Consider the following 24948-nt stretch of genomic DNA (forward strand, 5'->3'; position numbering starts at 1 on the left):
TAAATGGATATACAGAGCCGTGATATTTCCCTTGGGAGTGAGTAAAGGCCAAAAACAACCTGTAAAGATATTGTCTTACTTAAGGAAGTGGCCTGAAACCTCCCAATGAATGATAATATCGCAATTTGTAGCTTGTGATGTGTAAAAAAGCAGCTGTTGAGCTGTGACTTATGTGAATGTTGCAGGATTAAGCTCATAATAACCTGCACCCTCAGGACTTCCAACAGCCGTATGCTCCTTTAATTTATTTCTGCTGAGCCCAAAAGTCTGAAATCAAATCATCACATTTCAGAAAATACCTTTTAAAGCAAATTGTGATCAAGATATTACAAGTTGAGTGGTGACAGTGTGGAAAAGAAAATCCTGACCACTAACATGTACTGCGGGTTAATCCTGTGCCGTATACGCTGCTTGTGTTGCACAACACTTTATCAGCCTCACCACTGAGAACTCAACAAGACCTTCTGTCCAAACCAATTTGGAGGTGCTCAGCAGGTACCTTTCAACAAACTGTACAATATTTACTTGTGTTTATGTCGGCTAAAGCGTCTAACCCTGGTCTTTCTTCATCACCTCTTTCATTCGATCTACTTCACCTCACAGTCTTTGCCTTCCTGTACCCTACTCTTTCCTTCTACTTTCTCTCTCCCTCTCCCTGTCTGTGATCCGGACTGAATCATGGTCCAACTGATGAAAGCTGCACAAAAACCATGGCGAGCTCTAATTTGACGTAAAGTACCTCGACCTGTCACGTTGTTGAGAGCTGGAGTCAAAACTTCCGCTGGGGCTTTCACAATGCTACTGATTCACTGTGATTCACTTACCATGTTGTCCGTCCTCCCACATTTACATACTGTACATCCATCCACTTCTTGAGATGAGATTCAGTCCCTTTCTTTATCCTTTATCCCATTCTTTACCATTACTGTAATATTTTGGAGCAACCTGGAACAAGAATTTCCTTCGGGATTAATAAAGTTCTATCTTATCTTATCTTATCTTACAATAATACTTTTTTTCCCACATTAAGAGGAGGCTATTGCAGGTGCTCTCAGTCCCTTCGTCCTCTTCCACTCGTCCCTGATTTGATAGCAGCCCTGTGCTTGTAAGAGAGCGTACAGTTTACCCAGCCCATAATGCACTCCAGACGGCCTGACTTCCTAATGACTGGTTGTGCTCCCAGGCTTTTCCGGGCACGGCTATGGCCACGAGCCTCGCACAAACACACAGGCGTACACACGTCATGTGTTGAGCAGTCAAACAAGAGCACTTTAGTCATGTGTTGTATAGCACATATTTTTTTTGGTGTTTCTGTTTCCGAATAGTACCAAAATTACCGGCCCAACCATGGATGTCGAGGCAAATCCCTGCTTTCTATTCTCAGACAATGCTTCATGTCCTGTTGAGACATCTCTGTCTAACAAATAAAGGTACTGTTCACAGTGGAAACACAAGCCCGACCTAGGGCTTTACCATTCCAAACCGTACCATGATGAAAACAGCATTAGTTGGCTACCTGTTCACCCACAAACATGCATCTGTTGTTTAGGATTAAAATAACTTGGTTATGGTGTAAGGAGGTAATACTAACGTGGCAAAGGGAGTTTGGAGCTCAGGCAGCATGTGTGTGCAGTGTGTACCCAAAAGAGAAATGAATAGCAGCTCCTGCGTCCAAACAGAAGAACAGACAATTCTGTTGGACGGCCTGTTCCTCATTAAGACACAGTTCCTCTTCTTCTACCTTTTTTACTTTTAGAATTTTCCAACCAAAACAGACATTCTCTCCCAGAACAATTCCCCGGTAGCTCACTCTGGTCTGGAGGAGCCACATGTGTCACCTCTGCAGGAGTTCATCTGCATGCTCCTTCCTCTCCTCTTTTATTTCGGGCTTAAATGTTTAATTGAGCAGTTTTACAGTCAGTCACTCAACAAATGCCTCCACAAGAGGAAACTGTGGAAGATTACAGAGGGCAGTGAGTCATGGTTTTTGCATGTTGCCCAGCTTTGTTTGCTTCTCTATCTCCAGTTTATTTCTGGATAAAATACTTAGTGAACAGATTTTTTTCTCCCAGATGATAATAATAATATCTGAAGTATATAATCAGTCCTCACTTATGCAGGCCAGGTCGTCCCCCAGGGCTCATAGCTGCGAGCTTTAACTGCCATATGCTAATGATCTCACTCAGTGCCCCAGCGTCTACAGCTTAATGTACACAGTTGTGTATGTTTATGCCAAAAGCAACAAACAGCCTCCTGACAATCACTCACAAAAGGAGGTGTCACCTTTTTCACGCTAAGCCCTGAATTTCTAGGAAAATCTCGGCCTGTTTCTTTTCTCCGTATGGCTTGAACGTGCACACAAGCACAGCACAGTGACAATGCTGCTCCACGAGCTGAAGCTCTGCCAGGAATTTGAAATGCCAGGCTGCATTTGAGGCGGTGATAATTAAATGTCGATGAACCTGTTTCCATTGATATTAATGACAGTGTTATTGTTCTCTCTAATCTCCACTCCACCCAGCTTCAGATCCAGTTGGCTTCTGACGTCTCTCGCGTGCGATAACTGATGCCTGATGGCATCCCCACGCACACATATACAGTAGCGTTGAGGAAGCAAGGTGATTTACTGTCTGCAGATCGACACACAAACACCCTTTGTGTGTGTGCATCTGTGTTGTGTTGTGCAGTTGCATGCTGCCACCAGAGGGTGCAGACAATGTGCCCCCATCACCCCCCCCCCCCCCCCCCCCCCCAAGATTCCTTCAGGGATTGAGGAAACAGCCTCTGGAGGTTGGATGGGTAAAAAATGAGACAAGCAGACAACAATGAGCTGAGTTAGCAGACACACGCATGTTTTCCTCTCGTACTCAATTGTCCCCAAAGATATGAGCCATACTGTGTATTTCTTTGAAGATGCACTGGAAGATGTGCGTCTTCCTCTTCCTCACTATTTGTTCTTCTCTCACACAAATAGCCCCCACACACCTTTCACATAGACTTTATATTTTCCGGTTACAAACAAGCTGTCATTGATTCGTAATTTGAGTTGCATTACGTCAGGTAGAAGTTACTTATTGGACAATACTGGCTGAGATTTTACGATTGAAGACGAGCTGAAATAAGCGATTGTGACCATTTATCCCTCAGCAAAGTTAAATCATGGCTCATTTTCCCGTAGACCTTCATTCAAATAGAAGTCTCTTTGCAGACTGTATTAAAAGTTTATTCTAAAGCCCAATTTATACTCCTGCGTAAAGTGCTCTGCGTAGGTTACGTAGAGTCCTCTGCATCGACGCAGAGCCTGTCGCAGAGCATCTGCGTCGTCTCCGACTGAACAAAACATTTTTTAAGTGTCCGTCAAGGGACAACGGAGACGGCAAGAGCTGTGATTGGTCCTCAGGACAGGCCGAGCTAAGTTTCTCTGTGCTGGCTCACAGTGCGCACCGAGCGTCCACAGAGGCGGAGCTGATCACCTGCGACAACGTCGCTGGCAAACTATAAATAAGTCATATCTTAATACACACAGCACATGTTTAGACTCTAAATGGCAAATTTATCGCCTCAAATTATCTTTCCGTGACACTGAAAAGTGAGAAACGGCTACTGTTTCAACAACAGTCTTTCTCTCTCGGACGCCATTGCTCACTGTAGCCAAAAGCATAACAACCTTGCGCAGCGACCCCTACTGATCGGGAGGGAAATTGCAGCGCGTATCCGTCCACAACGCAGTAGTATGAAGGCTTGAGGGGTCTCCGTGGTTACGCAGTCGGATAACGCATTACATTACGTTATAACACACATTTATACACATGCTTTTCACTCTAAAATAAAAGGTAAAGAGCGTTAATGAGCCATAACTTACACATCTGACAAGAACACCAGTGGCTTTTGCTCAAGACTAACACAAACAATGGCACACATTATATATGAGCATGTTTCTTGTGGACTTTCAGGGTTGAAAGCAGCTCATTTTGTGAATTTGTGAAATGATCTACAGTCGATAGATGTCTTCTGTTTAGCCAGGAGGCTTTGGAGAATCATGACCACTCATGAAAACAGGATAAATGAGATCTGTAACTCCTGTAGGAGACTCAGTTTTACTCACTCACTCGGTTGTGGTACTGGTACCCGTGGGCTCTTTTGCTTCGCCTTGTGTTCCTGTTTTGATGTTTTTCGTACTCTGTGCATTCTTTCTGTGATGATATTTCTTCAACATTTGTTTCACATTTGACTGTCTGTGAAACATGTGAACATCTGCTCGGAGCCTGGGAGAAAAGTTTGAGAGCCGCTGATTTGTCAGCAGCTCCGAATTTTACCCCAAGTAAAGTCGTATTAATTCAGAAATGCGCGCGCACAAACACACACTCATGCATAATTACACACACAGGAACACATTACTGTTAAGCATTACCCCTGCCCTCCAGCACATACACACATTCTTACGTAAACAGGAATGTTAACACGCACACACACACACACACACACACACACACACACACACACACACACACACACACACACAATCTAACTTTAACGCCACAAGGGACACAGAGGAACAGTCGGAGACAAAAATGCCAGCCCGTTCCAGTGGTGTCCTCCACCATCGAATCTTGATAACCTCTGAGGCCCTCTGTTAGCTCAGAGCAGAACCAGACAGACAGACACACACACACACACACACACACACACACACACACACACACACACACACACACACACACACACACACACACACACACACACACACCCAGCATCCCTAACTGTGGCTGACACATCAAAGACCCGTGTCCGAGGAGAGGGAAGTCAGGGAGGGTCTGGGGAATCATGGGAGACAAAGGAAGCGATTAAGAGATAAGGATCAGTCTAAGATATGACATTTCATCCTGGGCAGATCCGGTAGACACACTCCATTCAAGGCAGGGTATATGGCAAAGGAAGGGAGGAGGTGGGTTGGAGGTGCAGGGTCCCTCTCTGTATGTAAACCTTCAAAAAAAAAAGGTCTGTGGTGACAAAAGTCCCTTATTTCATCCTCCAGTCGTGTTCACTTCACAAACCCCCCTCCCCTCCCTGCTTTTACATACTTCAAAAAAAAGCAGGACAACAAGGCAGGGCGACTTCAAAGCAGAGGCATATGTTATAAAGAGCAACCCCCTTGAACTTCTTTTTGTACAACCGCGCTCATCACTCACGGCACACCATCGCCAACTGTTGCTCATTCACTCGTTCATTTGCCGCTCGTCCACGCGTTATTATTTGCTGTTAAATAGTATTTACCAACACAAAAGGGAGCAAATGTGAAGGAAAAAAACATCCTCATTGAGGGCCTAATTGCCTCGGGGTCGCGTTACAGCTCTGGTTTCGCGTTGTTGCTTTCAAACTGTAGCCCCGCAAAGCCTGAGGCACAATCCACCTGCCTCTGAGAGAGCCACACAAAGGGTCAGCGTATGAACACAGAGGGAAGTCTGTTAGCAAATAAACACTGAGATCTAACTCTGAAACGCTCGCTTCTCACATATTTATGCACCTGAGCGGCAGTAGCTGAAGCGGGCGTCTGTAACCAACAATGAGCTGTCAGCAGACGACACTGTGCTGTAAATCAACTATTATCAAGCTGGAAGACAAATTAGTGTCTGAGAGAATGAGACAGAGCAGTCGTACATAAACAGCTTTGTCTAGTTACAGTTTGCCAGAAGCTTCCTGGCACTGGAAAATGGTAAAGGAACTGAGTGATACCCGCTTTAATTTCCTGCCATATGTGTGAAAAAGGACTAGGACGTAAAAATAATATGTGGCTCTTTATGTTGCCACTTGTTTTTTAACTGCAGGCAAGAAAACTAAACACCTGCAGGGAAGTAATAAAGTTTTATGTGGAGAAACAAACAAACTTTCAGTGATTAGTTTACAAAACCACCAATATATTTAAATAGCTGAGATTTTGATCCGCAGATGAACGTTTGTAAAAGTGGTTAGCAAATTTTGACTTGATCTTAAAGCTATAATCATCTTTAAAATCTTTTAAACAAAAATCTAAGAATTACAAATTACGTACAATTTATCCCTGATAAAACACACAGTAAAAAAGAGGTTTCTGAGGAACACTGACGCAAACGTGTGTTATTAAGCTGTACACAAAACAACATAAAGATGTTTTATTTGTATTCTTCTGGAGCAGTGTGGAAATAATGCAAATTAAATGAAGTCACTTTACTGTAAAAGGGGAACAGACGGTGGCACCTGCGTGTTTAGATGAAGAAAAACCAACAAACCTCTATGGAAGATGGAGTGTTTTCTGGGAGTTGATGTGGTGCCAGAGCAGCAGCTCTGTGCACACCTGTTCAGATGTGAGGCAGGGGCTCTAAATACAGGCCAGAGGAGCGTCGGGGGGGCCCCGGGGCCGTCCAGCAGCCATCTTTTCATTAGCCGTATCTAATGAAACTGCACAAGAAAGGCCTACTGCAGGGACACCCTGCCCTGCCCAAAATTACACCAGAGACTCGGCCACAAAAGAAGCATTCCGTGCGCACAGCGACAGTGGCACTTGACACCAGATTTTTAAACCGTCAGGTTGTTTCTCCAACAAGTGGAAATTTCCACTGCCGTCCCCTTTCCCAGTTGGAGAGGCTTGGGTAGAGAAAATGACTGTTGAGGGGATTTAATCACACAGTGAGTAAGTGAGTAAACCCCCCACTACACACACACACACACACACACACCCCTGTGCCCCCCCCCCCACCCCCCCACCCCCCGACCCATCAATCCCTGTTCACTTTGTTTGGGAGCAGTTGTCAGGATGGAAATATCTGATACTCTTTCTAATCACTCAGGCAGCAATTACTGTTATTAAGCTTTCTTTGAGGGGCCTTCATTGTTTTTCCTTCCAACACCGCTGACAGACACCAGGGTTGTGAACGCAGCTCTGTGAGTGTGTGCTTCACTGTGCATGTGAAAGAAAACACACACACACACACACACACTTACCGTGTAAGTAGAAGAAAGCAGCAACAGGGTGAGAATGACCAAACCCCTAACAACTGTCACTCAAACTCACAGTTTACTTGTTGGTGTAGCAACAATCACACTTTTTTTTTCTTCTGTCTTTCACCTGAAGAAGCAAAGGAGGTCAGCAATTTTTTAAAAATCATTTCATGATTATTATTTTGTAAATAATCACCTAAGATATCAAATTACAAAATAGTTTTAAAGATTCTGACATCTAGAAAGTGCTTAACAGGCTTACAATACAAGATCAAATCATATAAAACAGAATAAGAATTTTTTTTTTAACACAAACAAAAATAATATTTCTTCTTATTAACTTTATTATGGAAAAGTAACAGTAAATGAACTGATGCTGGACACTTTAACCCCTTTAGTCATTTGTTATTCTGGTATGTTCTGTTTAGAGCTGAAACTTCGTTTTTTATTACTCAATTAATCGTCAACCATTTTGATAATCAGTTCATCTGTTTGAAGCTTTTTTTCCACTATTTAATACAAGATTTCTGATTGTTTTAGCTTCTTAAATGTGAGTATTATTATATATAAATATATTATATTTGAGAACATCATCCTTTCCGTTTTTTTACGTTTTCTGACATTTTATGGACCAAACGATTACTCGATTAATCAGGAAAATAATCGACAGATGAATTGATTATGAAAATAATCGTTATTTGCAGCTCTGTTTGCGATGCGTTGCAGTCGTAAATATCCTTATTTACACATAGTTTGAGTTCTTTTGTGCTTTCAAAGTGCTAAATATTGATCAATCGCCTGCCTGCGACCTGTACAGTAAACAGCGTGTGTCTCTATATACTGTACTTTGTGCCACTGACCTGAGGTCAGAGTCTTCCATCGATGACAGCCTTATCCTCTTAACTGCGCGGCGCAGCGTCCCGGCTGCCATGTGGCGCTGCAGAGGTGCTTGTGATGAGTGGAGATGAGTCACAGACCCGGGGTTGAGAGGAGGTGTCACCTAGATAACCTTTACAGATGGACAGCGCCAAGGGTCTAAGGTTTCAGACCTGTGTGTGTGTGTGTGTGAGTAAAAATGATATACCCTGACAGAAAAGGAGTATTAGAAAGAATGTGTGTGTGTATGAGTGGGAGAGTGAAACGAGAGGCCCTGACCTCGGAGCAGCCCTGACATGAGCTATCATCACGATAGCCCCTTCTGATTCTCTTACCAGAGAGAGAGGAAGCGACACACTCTGTCCTCCACAGTCGCTAATGTCCTCGTCCCAGTGAACAAGCACGCGATACACCGCCTCTCAGCTTGTTAGTAATGGGTAATTGTTAGCATGTTGAGCTTCATCCTGCGCTTTCCAACCATCCATGAGCTTATAAAAACAGTGGTACACTGATTATAAAAATCAGTACACACCTACAATCCACCATGTTTGTGTTGCTGTTGTTATTTCTGCGTATTCGCTGGGGTTTGGGACTGTGGACGAGGACTAGCACAATAGATTTTTGTCTTCTAGTATCACGTAAACGTATCTAACTGATGTTTTGTTTTTATCCCCCCTCCCCCCCAAAAAGGATGTAATCGTCCAAACCACAAACAACTTTATTACCTCACCGCGCAGATAGTTTTGGTCTCATTTGCAGAAGTTGTTGAGGTTCCTCTGCGAGCACCACAGTGAAATTAAGGCAGATGGAATTTTATTTATTTGTGGTCTTATTATCAGACGTTTTAAAGAGTTTGCAGATACAATGACCCAGTTACTCAGGATCTTTCCTGGACCTCACGGTGCATTCATAAAGCGAGTATCTACAGTGAATGATCGCGTTTGTAGTTTCTGGTTGTTTCTTTGAGGATTTATTTCAGATTTGGGAATTATTTGTTTTTGGCAAGACTGCAAATCTGCTGCTCAATCAAATAAGAAAGTAGGCTTGACTAGATGATCACAGATATGGGGTTTACAAGAAAGATCTGGCTTACCTTTTCTTTACCCCACTTGACAACACGCGATAACTGCTTTAGTTTTAAGTAGAAATTGTTCATGTGAATGAAAAGATGAATGAAAGGAAAAGATGAAGGAGTGTTGTGAGAATGCTAGTATAAGCAACAATAGCAAGCAATCGATCCAAATATTCCAGCTTCTCAAATGTCCAGATACGACTGCTTTCTGTGACTTGGATTAGGTATTTCCTCAGTTTTATTTACATTTAATTGACAAATTAAATTAAATTTGCAAATTCAGTCATATTCACGCTCCAAATCCTGCAAACACTGAAAAATATAACGTCCACATGTAAATTTTAAGTTTGGATGTTGGAGATATAAGAGAGAGCTCCCACTCACTCATGGCAAAGTAAACGAGGATCATCTTCCTTTGTTCCTGCGGGGAGGTTCACTGTCTATAAACACGAGTGGCTTTTTACGGCGGAACGTCCAAATAAAAAGCTTTTTGAAGACTTCACCCAAGTCAATTAGTCGAGCTCGTGTCAATAGACCTCGCTGCATAATGACTCACCTGTAATTGCGTGAGAACGAGCACTCGCAGGAGACTGAGTGGCACGTCACACAGGCATGACAAAGCCCTCAATCTGTGTTTTAAGGACTCATTCTGTAATTGACCCCCCACCCTCACTCCCTACACACACACACACACATTCTTGTTCAGCTCTCTTAGTGAGGACATTACGCATTCACATACGTTTTTATTCCTCAAAGAAACCCTTCAAAGTTGTGAGGAGCAGCTGAAAATGTTCTCAAAAGGTCAAAGTGTCCCACGTGGAGAACTTTGAGGCATGATGACAGTGGTTAACTAACTGTGTTGAGCTTTTATAAGCCTCTTTCTCTAGGCCTTTCAATAAACATGTCCCTTTCTTTGTGCAGGGCAGTGGTGTAATGAACAGACAATTAACATAACTGGCTGATGTTATCTCTGCTGAGTTCAGAGGAGAGGATCAGTTGAAATGTTGTTTAAAAAAAGCCCTCACACACACACACACACTTCTCTACATGTGTCTACAACGTTCCTGCAGCTCAGCGCTGCCTTCAGCCACTTCTAAATTAAATTCTTCTCCGCACAGAGAGAAACTCCCCCGCTTATTTTTGACATGATATGATATGCAAGCATCAAAGAGACGCCTGGCAGCCGTTCAAGGGAAAACCACCTGTGCAAATTGTCTCATGTCATCTATAATTTATCTTATTGAAAATACAATTTAAATATATTATATTATATTATATATATAAGTAAGTAATTTGCTTTGATGGATACCAGTTGGTTTCTTTAAAAAGCTGCATTTAACCTAAAAAAAACCCCAACATTTTAAAATGTAATTATTCATCAAAAATATTTATGTTAGATTATATTACATTTAAATGACGTCCTGTGACAATGCTGCTGTACAAAACAATGCGTGGTAAACTTCCCCCAGCAGTTCAAAGGAGCAGCCTCTCCAAACATTATCATATAATTTGGGGCAGCCGTCAAGCTTGTAAATAAGTGATGTAGAAGCCTATTGTGTGACGGGGCACAGGTTGGAGACAGGCGTCTTTGCTCTGCCGACATCAGCCACTGAAGACAAAGGCAGGAGACAGAGCGTCTAACCTTTGATTCTTCTGAAGACTCAGCCGTCGTTGTGTCAGGGCCAGGACGCATCGGCCACAATCGTGCCCCTAATGTGGGGACGTCAAGAACAATAGACTCACAGTCAGGCCCAATAACCCGCCCAGACTGTGGCTGGATTAGCGGAGTGTCCAAGCACCACATGTTAGTCAGATTGACATTAAAGAGAAATATGAGAACAATACGGGCTTTACTCGAAAAGCTTTGAAATGGCATAGCATTTCTCTCACAGCTTCTGTTACTGCAATTTAGGGAGAAGAAAAAAGGAAAGAAAAAATCATCACAGGTGAAAGTTTTGAACTAAATTTAGGAAGAATTTAAATCCAAATTCAACCTTTTACAAATGTTGTTAAATATATTTTACAAAACAATAACATTAAGTTTGTTTTAAGCGGCTAAAGTTAATTGACATCAGTGCACACTTCTGAATATTTTAACCTCATGCAGTGCTCATAAATCATCTGTTATGTGTTCTCGTTGAATGTGTTATTGGAAGCAGTTCATGTTTTTATTTCTCCTCTCTCTCTCTCTCTCTCTCTCTGAAATGTATAGAATGTGAAAGCAATAAATATTACAAGTAAATAAACTTTAAACTTTTTTAAACGATTGTTTTTTACTATTTTCTCAATAAAAAAAACGTATACAATCTAATGTACATTATGAAAAGTTGTACAGCTTTTTATGTTTAAAATAAGAACTCAATTTATTTTTAATATGTAGATATAAATATATATAATATATATTTTGTCAAAATATATGATCATACTGTCAAAGAAACAATAAAGTGAGACAAACATACACCTCAACATTAAAGTTATAAATAAGGGTCCAAGTGAACATTTTTGGAAATAAAGACCTTCTCATATGTGTTGTAGCGTCCATGTTGCTCTTTTCAAGTCCGAGTCTGAGTTGTGGTGAGTGTGTGTGTGTGTGTGTGTTAGCGGCAGCCGCAGCCCTCCACCACCATTTCCTGGTAGTTTTTTAGGACCACCTTGTCGTGTTCGTCCAGGTAGAGCATGGAGATGGCGCTGAGCTCGGTCGGCACACAGCAGGCCTTGGGAATGTTGTTGTTCACAGAGTTCACCAGTGTCTGAACAATGGCGTGGTTCGTCGAGTTCAGATGGTCGGCCAGAGGGAAGGGGCATTCCCCGTGGCAGTAATACGCCTGGTAACCAGGGGGCGCCACTATCCAGTCATTCCAGCCCACGTCACTAAAGTCCACGTACAGCGCGTGACGCCGACAGTTGCGGTTGCGTTTGCGCCCCCTTTGCTTGGGACTGCGCTTGGTCCGCCGGGTTAACGGGTGACCCTTCCCGTCGTGGCCAAAGGTGACCAGGAGGGGGCGTAGCTGCTCCCAGTCCTCGCCGGGCTCCTGGTGTAGCGAGCGGCTGACGCGAACGTGTCGGCCCTGGTGGCGCGGCGTCTGGTTGAGGTGCAGCACCTCGACGGCGAGCCCGTAATTCGGGAGGCGCTCACGAGTCCAGCGCAGCACGGCGGGGCTCACGTCGAAGCTCTCCCACCGCGACATGTTGTGGTGCACGAGCCGCGTGTCCAAGAGCTGCGTGATGAGCTGCCCGGGCCGCGGCGGCTTCAACACCTCGTACACGTTTATCCGGTGAAGGCCCTGCTCGCCTGAGAGGCTGCCGGCGACAGCGTCGTCGATCTGATGGCGGTAAAGCCGCAGTTCAGCAGAGGAGAGCAGCTCGTCCTCGGCAATGCTGCTCAGGTTGAACAGGAAGCGGAGGGGCGTGGCCTCTCCATCGTGGAACTCGTGCACCCTCTCCATGTGCTCTGAAAATGAGAGAAAGCGTTTGTTCCAAAATTCCAAAATATTTTATACGAACACACATTTACAGTACATGCTCACTGCTCTGTGCTTCAGCGATATTCATACGCACATTGTCCACACTTCCTTATCTGTCTGTAAGGATTATCATGCCCCTCTTTCAATGCCTTTCTCTGAACACTTTGCTGAAACATGCATTACACGGAGGGTGGTGATTAACGTACCACAGCTACAGTATAAACACAGTGGAGGCTCCCTGTTCCGCGCTCAGTCTGCAGATTTCTGGCAAGATCACCATTGTTGGGGAAAGGAATGTTGTGTCTACTATTTTCCTGCCTCAATCCACCCCTGTTATTTCACACCCAGGCCGTAATCTCGCCCAGGTGGCTCTCATTATTAAAACCTGCTGTGTTTTTGATTAGCGCCACAGTTTGTTCACTTAAGACATTTATCATTTTCGTCATGAATAATCATTACAGAGTTGGACAACACGGTAGAATCTCGTTTGTCTGTAGAGGATCTCACAGGGGAACGTGGGCTATTCCATTTCAGCAAAAGCAAGTTTAATTCTTTTTAATATATGGATGTGTTTTATATCAAGTTATTTGCAGTTTAATTACAGACGCAGACTGTAATATCTCGCCATATTTTGGAAACAGCAGTCAACTGAATGACACTATCACACAATGGTTGCTTCCATGAAAGCAAGCACTCCTTCTCAAAGGGCCTCAAAGCGTGTTATTAACATAGTTTAGCAGAGGAGAAGGAGGGTAAATGCCTGTAGAGAGCAGTCCAATCACACACACACACACACACACACACACACATGCATGCACATACACATTGCATCACAAGCAGAGAGAAGTTCCTCCTCCTCCTCCTCCTCCAGCAGCAGTGCTCCTTTCCTCCACTAGTCTTGGTGCTCTGCCGTGTTAGTGTGTGTGTGTTACGACTAGCAATGTGTTTGACAAGCCCCATTAAGGCTGACTCATCCCTCCTTCCTCACTCCTCCCCCTCAGGGTGGACGAGTCGTGTCGCCTTTAAACTCCTTGGTTTCTCAGTTCACTTCACTACAAGGTCACTCTCTCTCTGTATCAAGAGACTCTCTCTGCAGAAATAGACAATGGTTTTTACTCACTTGCTCTTTGAGTCTATCTTTCCGACCTCACATAACAGATCAGTCACTCCTGGCCTAATTGAAACGTCTGCAGCTGTCGCTAAAACTAAGCAGATCCGATTCACAATAAACAGAAACCCTTCTAACATTCCAGTCCTTTCTATCGCGCCGCGGCCTCTGAGGCTGTTTTTCCATCTCTCCCGAGGGCTGCAGCGTCTGCTCTCAGCACCCACATTGTTGGCAGCAGGGTCTTTATTTAGAAGGCTGCAGAGTAGCATTAAAGATAATTGCATGTTGAGGAAGGTCCTGCTAAAAGAGCCCTCCATATAAACTGGAGACATGAGAGAGGAACACACTCCAGCTCCACGCCAACACTGGGCTTTTTTAAGCCGTGTTCTGCTGGGTGGGGTGAGAAGTGCAAGTTCAGTAATATGAAGGTATGCTTTTCTTTCTGCTGCTAACCAAACACACGCAGACTTTTTTCAAATGAGGCTCTTGAGAGCTTGTCTGGCAGATTTTTTTTTTGTTGCCCCTCTTTAGACAGCGTTTGGTGACCACATCCTCAGATTCCTCGGTTGTGGTCAGATGGGTGTAGCTGCCTCACATTTGTGTTACAAGGGATGTAGGAAATGTTACTTTTTTATTCCTTCAGTCGTTAGCCATACTAATGAAATGTGATGCTGTTAAAATGATTACCTTCATGATGGAAGCCCCTCACAGTGTTGGCCCGGCTGGCCGATCTCTCCGGGTACTCAAAAGCAATGTCGTGCCCTCCGGCCTCCTCCGCTTCCCCCGACTGCAGCCGATAGAGGTCGAGCATGTAGCGCGGCACAGTGGTGGAGCGGCTGGGCCGCGGCCGCCTCTTGAGGCCGAACATGTGCAGCAGCGTGGCCTCAAAGTCCCGCAGCAGTTCATGGCTCTGAGTGGCCGAACGACCCTGCAGGCCTGGCACTTTCTTTTTGCCTTCTTCAGGTATCAGACTAGCATGGTTGCTCTCTCCCAGCAGGACTTGGCATATTAAAATGACCATCAGCATTCGATTACCAGGAATCATGATGTCTCTATAGGGGGAGCAGCAGATGGTACAGGGGGAAAATGTTACAGGAGAGGAAGGCTTTCATTTTACAGAGGAAAAACTTATTTCTTTTGACTTTTTAAAACCTCTTAGCTGCTCCAGCTAACACTCAGTCTGCCTTGTTTAAAGTAAAGCTGTCCCTAATCAGAGAGGCCACTCGCAGTTTATCTTTGGTGACATCCTCCAAAGGTAAACACCTGGTTCTAGAAGACACCCTCTCCCCTTCCCCCTCCCCTCTTCTCCATAATGATTAGACAAATAAAAGAGGCAGCCCTGCAGGGTCACAGCATATTCTTAACTCAATAAGGAGCCGCGGTCCCAACAAAGCCATGGGGTAACATTTTGTGCCAAAAAACTATTTTCCATTTAAGACATTTTCCAAAAAAAGAAGGTGTTACATGGCACAAAAGTGAAGAATGAAAAGGTCCACTAACTTACCGACAGAAAATAAAGCATGGGAAAACAGTCCATGTTTGTTGGGAGCAGGCAATGGACACGTTTTTCCAGGAAATGTTAGGTGGTGTTGGGCGGCTGCAGGAGAACGTTGGAGTGACCCTGTTCCTGCAACAAATTAAAAAACACAGGGGAATTATTATTATGTGGAAAAGCAACTGCAAATGCGTCGTCCTGATACCCGATCTTTACTTAAAGAGAGGTCAAAGAAATTAGGCTGTATGTGTGTTTAAGTGGATAAGAGAGAGACCCTGTGTCTCTTTAAGGCTTATCATTTTGGCTCGTGGGCTAAAAGCTTGCTATTTACTGTAACTGGAATGTCAGGAGGTATGTGCCGCAACACAGTCCTCACAGAGTCCTCCTTCCTTCCTTCCTTACACTCACCTATGACAATAAATATACAACTACAAAAAGTACAGATGAGGAAAATAAAAACACAAGATAACTGTCCCTTTTTAAAGAGATGTAAAAAACGTCTGGTCCTCTCATTTTCAGTTCACGCACAAATCAAAGAGTAGATAACACCACTTTGATCACAAATCTACATCCAAAACACGAGGGCGGGTTAGGTTTTTAGAAAGCGTCGCCAACGCGAACTCTGTCCACCTTTTATTCCTCCAAACAAATGAGCTCAGCCGAGGAATTAAAAATAGCTCCAACTCAAAGGGGGCCTCATCTCTTAGTAACGCTGCCCCCACTCCAGCACTCGAACAGGTTGCAGTGATGCTTGTGACAGACCTGGAGGAGATGTACCTTCAGCAGTATGTATGTTAAAGGATACTTCCAGAGTAAATTTCTATCAAATAAAAACACAATTCCATATCAATGAAAGATTTAACAGCCGCGGTTTCCCCCCTGTCAGACTTAATGTGCACATTAGTGTGGATCTAATGACTCAATTCTTTGACACGTCATTTTAAAGCATTAAACGCCATTGACTCACACGAGTAACATGACTGAATGTGTGACAGAGGAACCACAGCAACAGCAGCAGCAGCAGCACAGAGAGCAGACATTTTAAATTTGGAGCTGCGATGTAGTGTCTTCTTTAGTCATCATTTGGAACCCTGTTCTGCTGGAGTGCGTCCAGGCATTACTACACTGAGAGGATGCACATTAACACTGTGTGTAAGTGTGTGTGTAATCCACAGTTTGTGCACAGTGAGTGTGTCTGCCTTCATATCTCGGCCCCTGCGCGGCTCAGTGTTCATGCAATCACCAATCTTTTCCCCCGGCAGTTTTAGACTTTGACCCATGGTTGACCCTCTACCCTCTTTTGTCGGTCATGACACTAGATCCAGTGTGTGTGTGTGTGTTGATGTGCAGTGCACGAGTGTGTGATTGTCTGCATGCACGCACGAGTGTGTGTGCCACTGGTTGCATGTTTGTGAGAACAGTGGCAAAGAGAGTGGAGGGTTCAGAACATGATCAGCTCTATTACCCAAGGGGAGGGGGGTTCAAGTGTGTGTGTGTGTGCACATCTCTGACAACAAATGTTCATTGTCCAGAGAGAGGGCCTCTCCCATGATTACAGGGATTCATAGTACTCAAAAACACTGACCATACAGAACATCTTGTAACTGTAACCAGCCACTGACAAAAGCTGCAGGCTAAAACAGAGACACTCAGAGGAGAATCTTGATGATGATGATGATGAAAGAAAATGTAAGGCAAAGAGGGAGTGGCTTACAACTCTGGAAAAAAACTGATCTGTTTCCATTAAAAATAATTATTATTGTGAAAGAAAAACAACTATTTCTTCCCTTGATTTTCAAGAAGCTACAGAAACTGAAGTGAAAGGCAGAAAACAACAAACGCAGAGCAGGGAGCAATTAGGCCGTAGCAGTCAACTGCCCTTGGCTTTGTCCAGTCCCCTTTGGCCTCTCTCTGCCTAAAGATAATGTGATCAGACTGTTCACATGTCCACATGTCTCCTCAGATGTGTTTCATGAGGAATTTGACAGCGATGTTGGGAGGGAAGATGAGAGGGAGGAGGGCAACAGGTTACCACGGGAACAGGCCTGATGCTATGCCAGAAATCTTTTTTTTTTCTCACAGAAGATTGTGTGTGTAATTTTTATTATGATGCTGTTCATATTTTTTATGTTCACGCCTAAATAGCCGTTTGTTTTAACAAAGGAATGTTTATGGTTTGCCGAACTTCCTGACAGCAGCTGGGTTGTAACTAAAGCTTGGCCGAGTTTAAATAATAACCAAGGCCTCGCTCGGATCCAGTGTGCACAACAAAAGGGCACATTATCCTCATTTCTGCTGAAAGAAAATAAACCTGCGATGTGTGTTGCTGTTGTTGTTGTTGTTGTTGTCGTTGAATGGCGGGCGATTTGGGATTTCATTCGCTCCCAGAACATTCACAGTCAGTGAGATCACTGAAAACAGGTTAATGCTTTTGTTAAGCTCTCTGAGAGAGAATTGAGCCAGGGTTGCATCATGGCTTTGTTGATTTGGCTCTCTTTATGGAAAAAAAATAAATAAAAGATGACGAAAATGAAAAGGCATTTTCGCAAAGTCATGCACTCCCTGTTCATGTGCAGAGCAGCAGGTTGAATGAAGACAGTGTAAAGCTATCAGGTACCTAAAACCACCAACAAAAAGCCAACACCTGAGCAAATCTTTCCATGAAACAATGAGATGTCGCTCTCTGCCAAACATGCTGAAAAAATTAAACACTAAATGCATGTGTGTAATTTGTCTGGTGAAGGGTTTTTGTCTGCACGGTGGAGGAGAAATCTGAGATGAGCAGTAAAGGTGTGTGCCAAAGACGCCATGCGCCCGCAGGCCGCAAAATGTTTACTCTGCTGCTGCTGCACGACGGGGATGAAATGACACAATTTCTCTGCGTAATTATTCACCAAACGCAGGTGGAAACCTGTGAAACCGGCGAGTTCCTTTAGTTACATGAACGTCCTGTCATTTTTTCCACCAGCTCCAGGTAACTTTATTACTCTGTAATAAATTGGCACGGTTTGAGTTTTGCAGCTCGGACACAACTGTATTGTCTCAATAAAACGACTCACATGTTATTTAAACTACACCTCTTAAAGAAGTGGTGCCTGTGTATAATATTTAATTGAGGTTAAAGGAAAAAAATAAAGAATGTTATATTTCTCCAGCTCGGCTAAAACGTGAGCGGTGCCATCTTTACGCACGGGGATAACCCCAACCCGGAGTAACAACAGGTGTTAAATCCGCCAAACTGAGGACAAAAGCTTTAAACTCGACACGAAATAAATAATTAAATTATAGTGACAAAGAAAAAAACAAAAGAAAGTCGCTGAGAAACCGAAAGCTGTGTTTGGAAATGATCTCACTGTGTTTGGTTCGTCACTGCTCAGAACGCATTAACCTGTTCACTGCGAACTCTACGCGTTTATCTCACTCCATCTGTCACTGAGTCACTGAGGCACACTAGAAAATATCGTTTGGTAGCCGTCGATGTTTGACCGGAGAGTAAGTGAAGTCGCGCAAACGCCAACGGATAAAAACCAAAACAAGTCAGGAACTGTCAACCAGATTCCTGTCGTCCTTTTCTTTGTTCAACAGGTTCGGTTCCTAAAAAGCTCCGGTTCGGACTGTGTGAATGCGTGAGTGTCGTAGACGATAAGCGCTTACCATCAGTAGAGGTCCAGGTATCCTCGAGAGAAGTGAATATGAAAGGGAAGGTGTGTAAGGCGCAGTCCACGCGTAAAAGCCCAAAAACGAGCCTCAAAGGAGAAAGCGCCTGTTCGTGTGGCTCATTGATCCTTGCTCCGTTCGCGACGCCTCTTTAAAGAGAAGTGCAGACCGGGTCTGCGACTGAGGTCTGAGTGAAGGCCGGGGCTCTCGGGGTCTGCAGCGCGCTTTCCTATCCGTCTCCAGTGCAGTTAGTGCGGGCAGGCAGTGCGCGCTTAACACGGGGAAACTTCTCAAATGATCCAGCATCTGTGGCCCCTCGCAGTTTTTATCCCTCCCTCCCTGCCTGCCTCCTCCTCCCTCCTCTTCTCCGACCCCCACCTCTCTCATCTGTCTCAAACACCTTGGATAACCCCCCCCCCCCTTTCCCCCCCTCCTCCTCCACTCAAAATAAATAGCTCGTTGCGCGCTGCAGTGTCTTTTGTCATTATGTGAAACTTTGGATCACTTTGCATTTAAATCCCAGGATCCAGACAATAATAAAAAACCTTTCTCCCAGGTCCTCAGAGAAAAGAAAAAGGTCTTTATTGTTCAATAAATCAATAATATGTGCTGATCATAAACTATCATTTATATGAAAATTAATTTAAGATATGAGATATAATATATCCATCACCATTTTAAATTTAATTAAAATTACACCAAGTTCATGGTGTGGATAATTATTTGTGATAGCACATATTATAGCACATATATCTAATCTAATCTAATATTGTAATAAAATACAAGTGCTGATTTCCTTAGGGAATTTATTTTATGACATATTTCAGCCCTGGTGTAAATTGATCATAACAATTCTATTCTTGAATGAATGAATGAATGAATGAATCGTTTATTTCGGGCATGACAGGTAATCAACATCTGCACACATCAGCATTTAAATACATACACACGACCGAAAGGTCTTCTAACAGTTCATCATTGTGTGAGCAGATCCTTCAACATTAAGGATAAGTAAGGACTCAGTAGATTAAAATTAATCTTTAAAGTCCAACAACATCATCTGGAAAATCCTGTGAAAAAAATGTAGGCTGAAAATGATTTTATTCCATCTAATCCCACAGATACTGACTGCCAGGTTACCACAGATTAGACAGACTTTTGCCTGCTATTGTTCGAAGAGCATAAGACGTTTGTCAAGTTTCTGGTTCTGGGGAATTTCCACACCATAATAATCAATACTGACAACAGGAGCACTGTGACGGAGTACATGTCTCAGCAGTGTGTCATTGTCACACATCAGGGATTCACCCTCAGGTGATTACCGAGAAGATTTAAGCGCTCAGTCGCTTTAATTTCCACGATAATTTAATCTGCAGACAAAACCACAATATCATGTTTCCAATCTGCAATGAGCAGAATCCCAGCATTTATGCTGTTAATCATTATTGATCTCCTCAGTCACCCCTGACAGGCTTTGCTTGGTTTTGGTCTCATGCCCCAGTGAGATTTTAAGTGTTGGGATTTAAGATAAATCCTCTTACAAAAGATGCAGATCATTGTGTGTGTGCGTGTCTGTGTGTGTCTCTCTGTGTGTGTGTGCACCTGTGCATTAATGTGCACGTGTGTGGCCTTTTTGAAAAGTGCTTTATGACTCAGGCCATTCCATTCCTCACCTTTTAGCACATGCCATCTGCGTGACGCAGCACCTCACGCTGTGATTGTCTCATTTCACCACCGTTACTAAAACCACTCGTGTTTTGGCCGGCGTCGTCTTCTACGTAGTTTGTATTCGTCAGACCTGCAGCTGTATACCATGCTTTTATTTTGAAAAAAAAGATGTACATGAGATACAGAGACATACACGTCAGTGTGTAATCAGTAGATTCACCAGATGAGTCGAAGACCACACCAGCATTACCTTAGACCATGAGATGCAAAGTCACAGATGAGCTTCAAAACAGCCAGACGACGAAGCTGCTCAGATAAGATCAACCTGCAGTGCATGTACGCAGTGATTGAAATAAAAGTTTGTGTGCGTCACCTCAAATGCAATATAGGGGACATGTGGCTTGAGAACTCGACTTATACAGTATTTGGCAATATGCAAATGTATACTTACAAACTACTGACCTTAAACCATTTTTCTTTTACGATTCTCACTCATTTTAAAAGTTTTTTTTTTTTTTTACTTTTCTGCCAGAATGACTTTAAAGAGAAATAACTCGTGTGATTATTGCTCCATGTCGTTGTGCGTTGATGAATATTGAACATGTCGTGCAGGATGTGATGATGCACATCGCAGGTGCTTTGGCAGGGAAAAGATTTATGATTGGGCGGTAAATGAACAAACTCTTCTTTCACAGCAAAACTGTATTCAGGCTCTCGTGCATATGGTTTTCTAATAATCGTGGTAGTAACATGTTTACTTCAATTAAGTCAGCCATTTTTTTTAGGGAGTTGATTTTTGGAATATATTTGTATGTGTTTCGTGAGTCACGTTGTTTCACTGCTGCTATGTTTCTGAGTTATCTGCTGTGACTGAGCTTTGGTGTTTTGGTGCAGAACAAACATTGTAACCGGATCAATATCATGAAGGCCGAATCAGTGTAAACACATTAAATTACAACTTAAATAGATGTAAATAAGTACAATATATAATATGAACTGTGCAGGATATGGAAAAACAAGTATATATCTTAATATGTGCAGTTTAATAGAGATATGAGTGTAAATGTAAGGCATGAGCTTAGAGCTGCAACTAACGATTATTTTCTCGATTCATCGATTAAATAGTTTGGTCCATAAAATGTCAGAAAACGTTGATCAGTGTTTGTCAAACCTGGAAATAATGAGGTTCTGGAATGTCTTGTTTTTCCACAAACCAAAATGATAAATTTTTTAATGATTTCCTTGTTATATGGAGAAAGAAATGAAGAAAATATCCACATTTAAGAAGCTGGAACAATCAGAAATCTTGTTTTAATCATGAAAAAAATCATCAATCTGATTAATCGATTGTCAAAATAGTTGATTCATATGCAAATGTACAACATCTTCTTCTTCTTTGTGTTTGGTGTAGCAGCGTCACAGCGCCACGTCCGGGCCTGGCATATGTACTACACATACCGTGCTAGTTTAATTCCCTTGTGGAAAGGACCTGAGGTACAGACGCAGACCTCGATGCGGCTCCATGACTACGTCTGTGGCATGAGAGCAGAACAACGGCCCAATAGGCATCCAGAGGTCGAATAAAGGCACAACATTCCCGCCTTTAATAGGCGGAGGGGTGGGAAAAAGAAGCTTTATTTTGCTTATAATTTTGTTACTGCTGGAGAACTCGAGGATGTTCCCTCCTATGTGTTGACCACAGTCTCTGTGAGTGTGTATAGCTTTTCTTTGAACATTCTTTATTTATAGTTATGCACATATATACATACACATAAGCAACATCAGAGAAAAAAATAAAAAAAATAAAAAAATGTGTCTCAGAAAACATACAAGCCTAGTCGAGGTCTACCGCACAGTTGGACATCCCATATTAATCAAACCCCGAATAGAGAGAGGAGGGTACATTCGACAGGAGACCCCCCCCCCCCCAAAAAAAAGACAGCATCTTACTCTAACTATTTATTCAGTCATTTTTTCTTGAAATTTTCTGCGTGAACACGTGGTGAGAGTTCACCTGCAGTCCTCTTTTCTTTGAGTTTCACAAAGGTTCCAGAGTTCACTTTATCTTCTGACATTTGCCTTTGGCCATTCAGGGGAGAGGTCAGCGGTGCTTTGCTGCTTTCACATTATCTGGCAGAGTGGGGTCGTCTCACCTCTGTGTGCCCGTGTCACTAAATCCTGCTCGGAGCCGCTCACCTGTGAACACCGGTCCTTAATCAGCGCCGGCTCAAAGGTGACCTGGCCCGCGTAGACCCCAAGCCCAATGTCAAAACACACCTCCATTCTCTCTTTCTTCTCTCCCTCATGCTCCATGAAGTGTTCACTAGTGCCGACACGCGCCATAGCCATTGATCAAACCTTAGCTTTCACTAATGCTCTGACTTCTCCGTGGTGCATTCTTCACCACAGCTGCCTCGTGTTTCTGTGGGTGCTCTGGCCGCTTGTCCTGTAATCCCCGTTAAAAAACCAACCCAGGAACCCGAAAGCCTGTAAGTGGTGTGAGGGGTTAAGGAAGGGAGAAGGACAAGGGAGACAGAGTTCGAGGATGATTGGACAAACTATTTTAATCCCTGTAATGGAATTGGCATGTAAACTCATGAAGCTCCAAGTAAACACCAGGAAAATGGAGAGGGATGGATGTTGAATTGGTCTGAGCCTTTCCGGGGGAGCTGTGTCGAAACTCACATCTCGTCCTCTCCAAACTGCCTGCAACCCCCCCTCCTGCTTCTCTTGAACAAAGATAGGTTTTTCCGGCTCATCTCCTTCAACAGACATCACTTTTGAGATAAACACTGTGAGTTTCCTTCCTCAAAAGAAAGAATGTTTCAGTTTAAAGATAAACCAAAAAGGTTTTGTTCTTTGTACTTTCATCAAATTGTTAGCCTTTGTTATTTTGAAAACTTTTGCTGATTTTGTTTATCCTTGTTGAAATGAAATGAAGTGACATTATTTGTAAGCTAGGCTCTGTCAAGCAATACTATCAGACCTGACAGAGGGAGTGTCTGTGTGTATACAGTGCAGACACCTAGAGTGGGCAGGGCATCAAACTGATCAATGATCATGTTATTTGGAGTGGCTTTTCGGTTGCTTCTTTATGTTTTCAGTCAAACTTCATCGTCTTTGCAGGCTCGTTTTACTCGCTTTGCTCGCACGCTGTTGTTGCCGTCTGTCCTGACGTGAAAGAAATCACTTCCTGTGCCAAGAGAAAAAAGATTTAAATGCTGCTATAATGAAAAATCCACAGAGAGAGTAGTGTGGACCTGATGCTTAATCAGCGTTGAGTGAACTCATTTGACAATAGTTTGCCTGTAGCGGATGTTTGTTTATATCTTAAAGTTCTGCTGTTTTACTGTGTTAATGATAAAAAATGATCTGGGTTCACTAAAAAAAAGAGAAAGTGTTCTAGAATCCTCTGCTGCTGCTTCTGCAAAACATTATCAGAGCCATTAGAGAGAGCGATGAGCAGCAACACTCCAGTCTATGTGATTAAGGTTGAGTCTGTGGATGCTGTGGAGTTGCTGGCTGCCTTCCTGCCAAGTGAGTGAGTGGTCGGACTTTAATGTCCCTCCATCTCCTGCTGCTGCTGCTGCAGAACCTGCCCCTGCCAGATGTTATCAAAGGGAGCTATGGTCAAGTGAGTGGTGGAGGGGGGGGGCTTTTTTTAGGCCTTTCTCTGCCTCTGTCAGGGCGCAAGGAGACGCACTCTGGCTTCAACACTGTCCAGACGCGGCCTAAGTGGGGCAAACGCCTGCTGCCGGATCTCTGGGGGGTTGAACTGGGAAACTTTCTCAATGGAATAAAAAGCTTTTTTATCACCATTTGGACTGGCACTTGAAGATACTCCTTTAATCTGAGAGGGGGATTGACTTTGCCCACACCATCGTCCCTGACAGGCCAAGCTAAGAGGCGGCCAAATGAATTTTCCAGCAGCGGTGCTGGCTCTGCGATAGAGAGCCGTACAAGTGTTTTAATGCTCCGGGGCTCAGCAGAGAAATAGATTAGACGTGAATCAACGGAAATTAACCATCAAAGAATAGAATTAAATACAGTGTCAGTGTCTCAAAAGTGAATATGTGGAATTCCCTGGAGGTCAAAGTGCAATATCAACAAATTGTGTTGTGATTAGTGTTTAAAGTCATTTTATGTAAATAAAAGTACACCATTTCCACATTGTTCCTGAAACAACTGAACTGAACTTGCCTGATAGCAGAGAGGCAAACATCAACTACAGTTTCCAGTCATATCAGTGGTTAAAGGTCAATCTAATGAATCAGAATGTAAACCAGAGAGCAGCCACATCCACATCCCAGCAAGCCTCTGTGAAGGAAGACTGCATTCGAAGCCAAACTCAGTTTCACTTCGTCTCCGTTGCCTACAACTGTCTTAGCATTTAAGGCTAAGAAGAAGCTCTTAAAGATTTGAACGTCAACATCGTCTTTTCGAGCCGTGACATTTAATACAGTATGTAAGTCACTCCGGGGACCTGTTATTCCTCCAAGAATGTAATTACATACTTTCAAATAAAACATGAAAGGGCCCCAACAAGTTTTAATACGCAGTGTGTGCTCTCAAGAAGGCAAGGGAGGAATTCCAAGCAGTTGGAAAATGCTAACATCCCTATGTGGGCGAACCA

At 43.4% G+C, this 24948-nt stretch overlaps 1 protein-coding gene across 1 annotated transcript; it reads right to left on the reverse strand.

Moving 5' to 3' along the window:
• Positions 1-11361: 11361 nt before the first annotated feature.
• bmp4 (bone morphogenetic protein 4) lies at positions 11362-18752 on the reverse strand. Its single transcript, XM_083885889.1, has 4 exons — positions 18645-18752; positions 15000-15122; positions 14183-14547; positions 11362-12374 (listed from the first exon to the last, which is right to left on the reverse strand). Exons 3-4 carry the CDS (start codon positions 14538-14540, stop codon positions 11521-11523), a joined length of 1212 nt encoding a protein of 403 aa, XP_083742015.1. The 5' UTR covers positions 14541-14547; positions 15000-15122; positions 18645-18752; the 3' UTR covers positions 11362-11520.
• Between the last annotated feature and the right edge of the window lie 6196 nt (positions 18753-24948).

The sequence above is a fragment of the Microchirus variegatus genome, assembly GCF_963457635.1.
Source record: "Microchirus variegatus genome assembly, chromosome: 2".
Lineage (NCBI taxonomy): Eukaryota > Metazoa > Chordata > Actinopteri > Pleuronectiformes > Soleidae > Microchirus > Microchirus variegatus.

What these genes read in the sequence shown, in the direction of transcription:
- bmp4 (XM_083885889.1), bottom strand. Translation starts at nt 14,540, where the DNA reads ATGATTCCTGGTAATCGAATGCTGATGGTCATTTTAATATGCCAAGTC. An exon ending in GAGGGGCTTCCATCATGAAG is followed by an intron (nt 12,375 to 14,182) that starts GTAATCATTTTA and finishes TCTCATTTTCAG; the next exon opens with AGCACATGGAGAGGGTGCAC.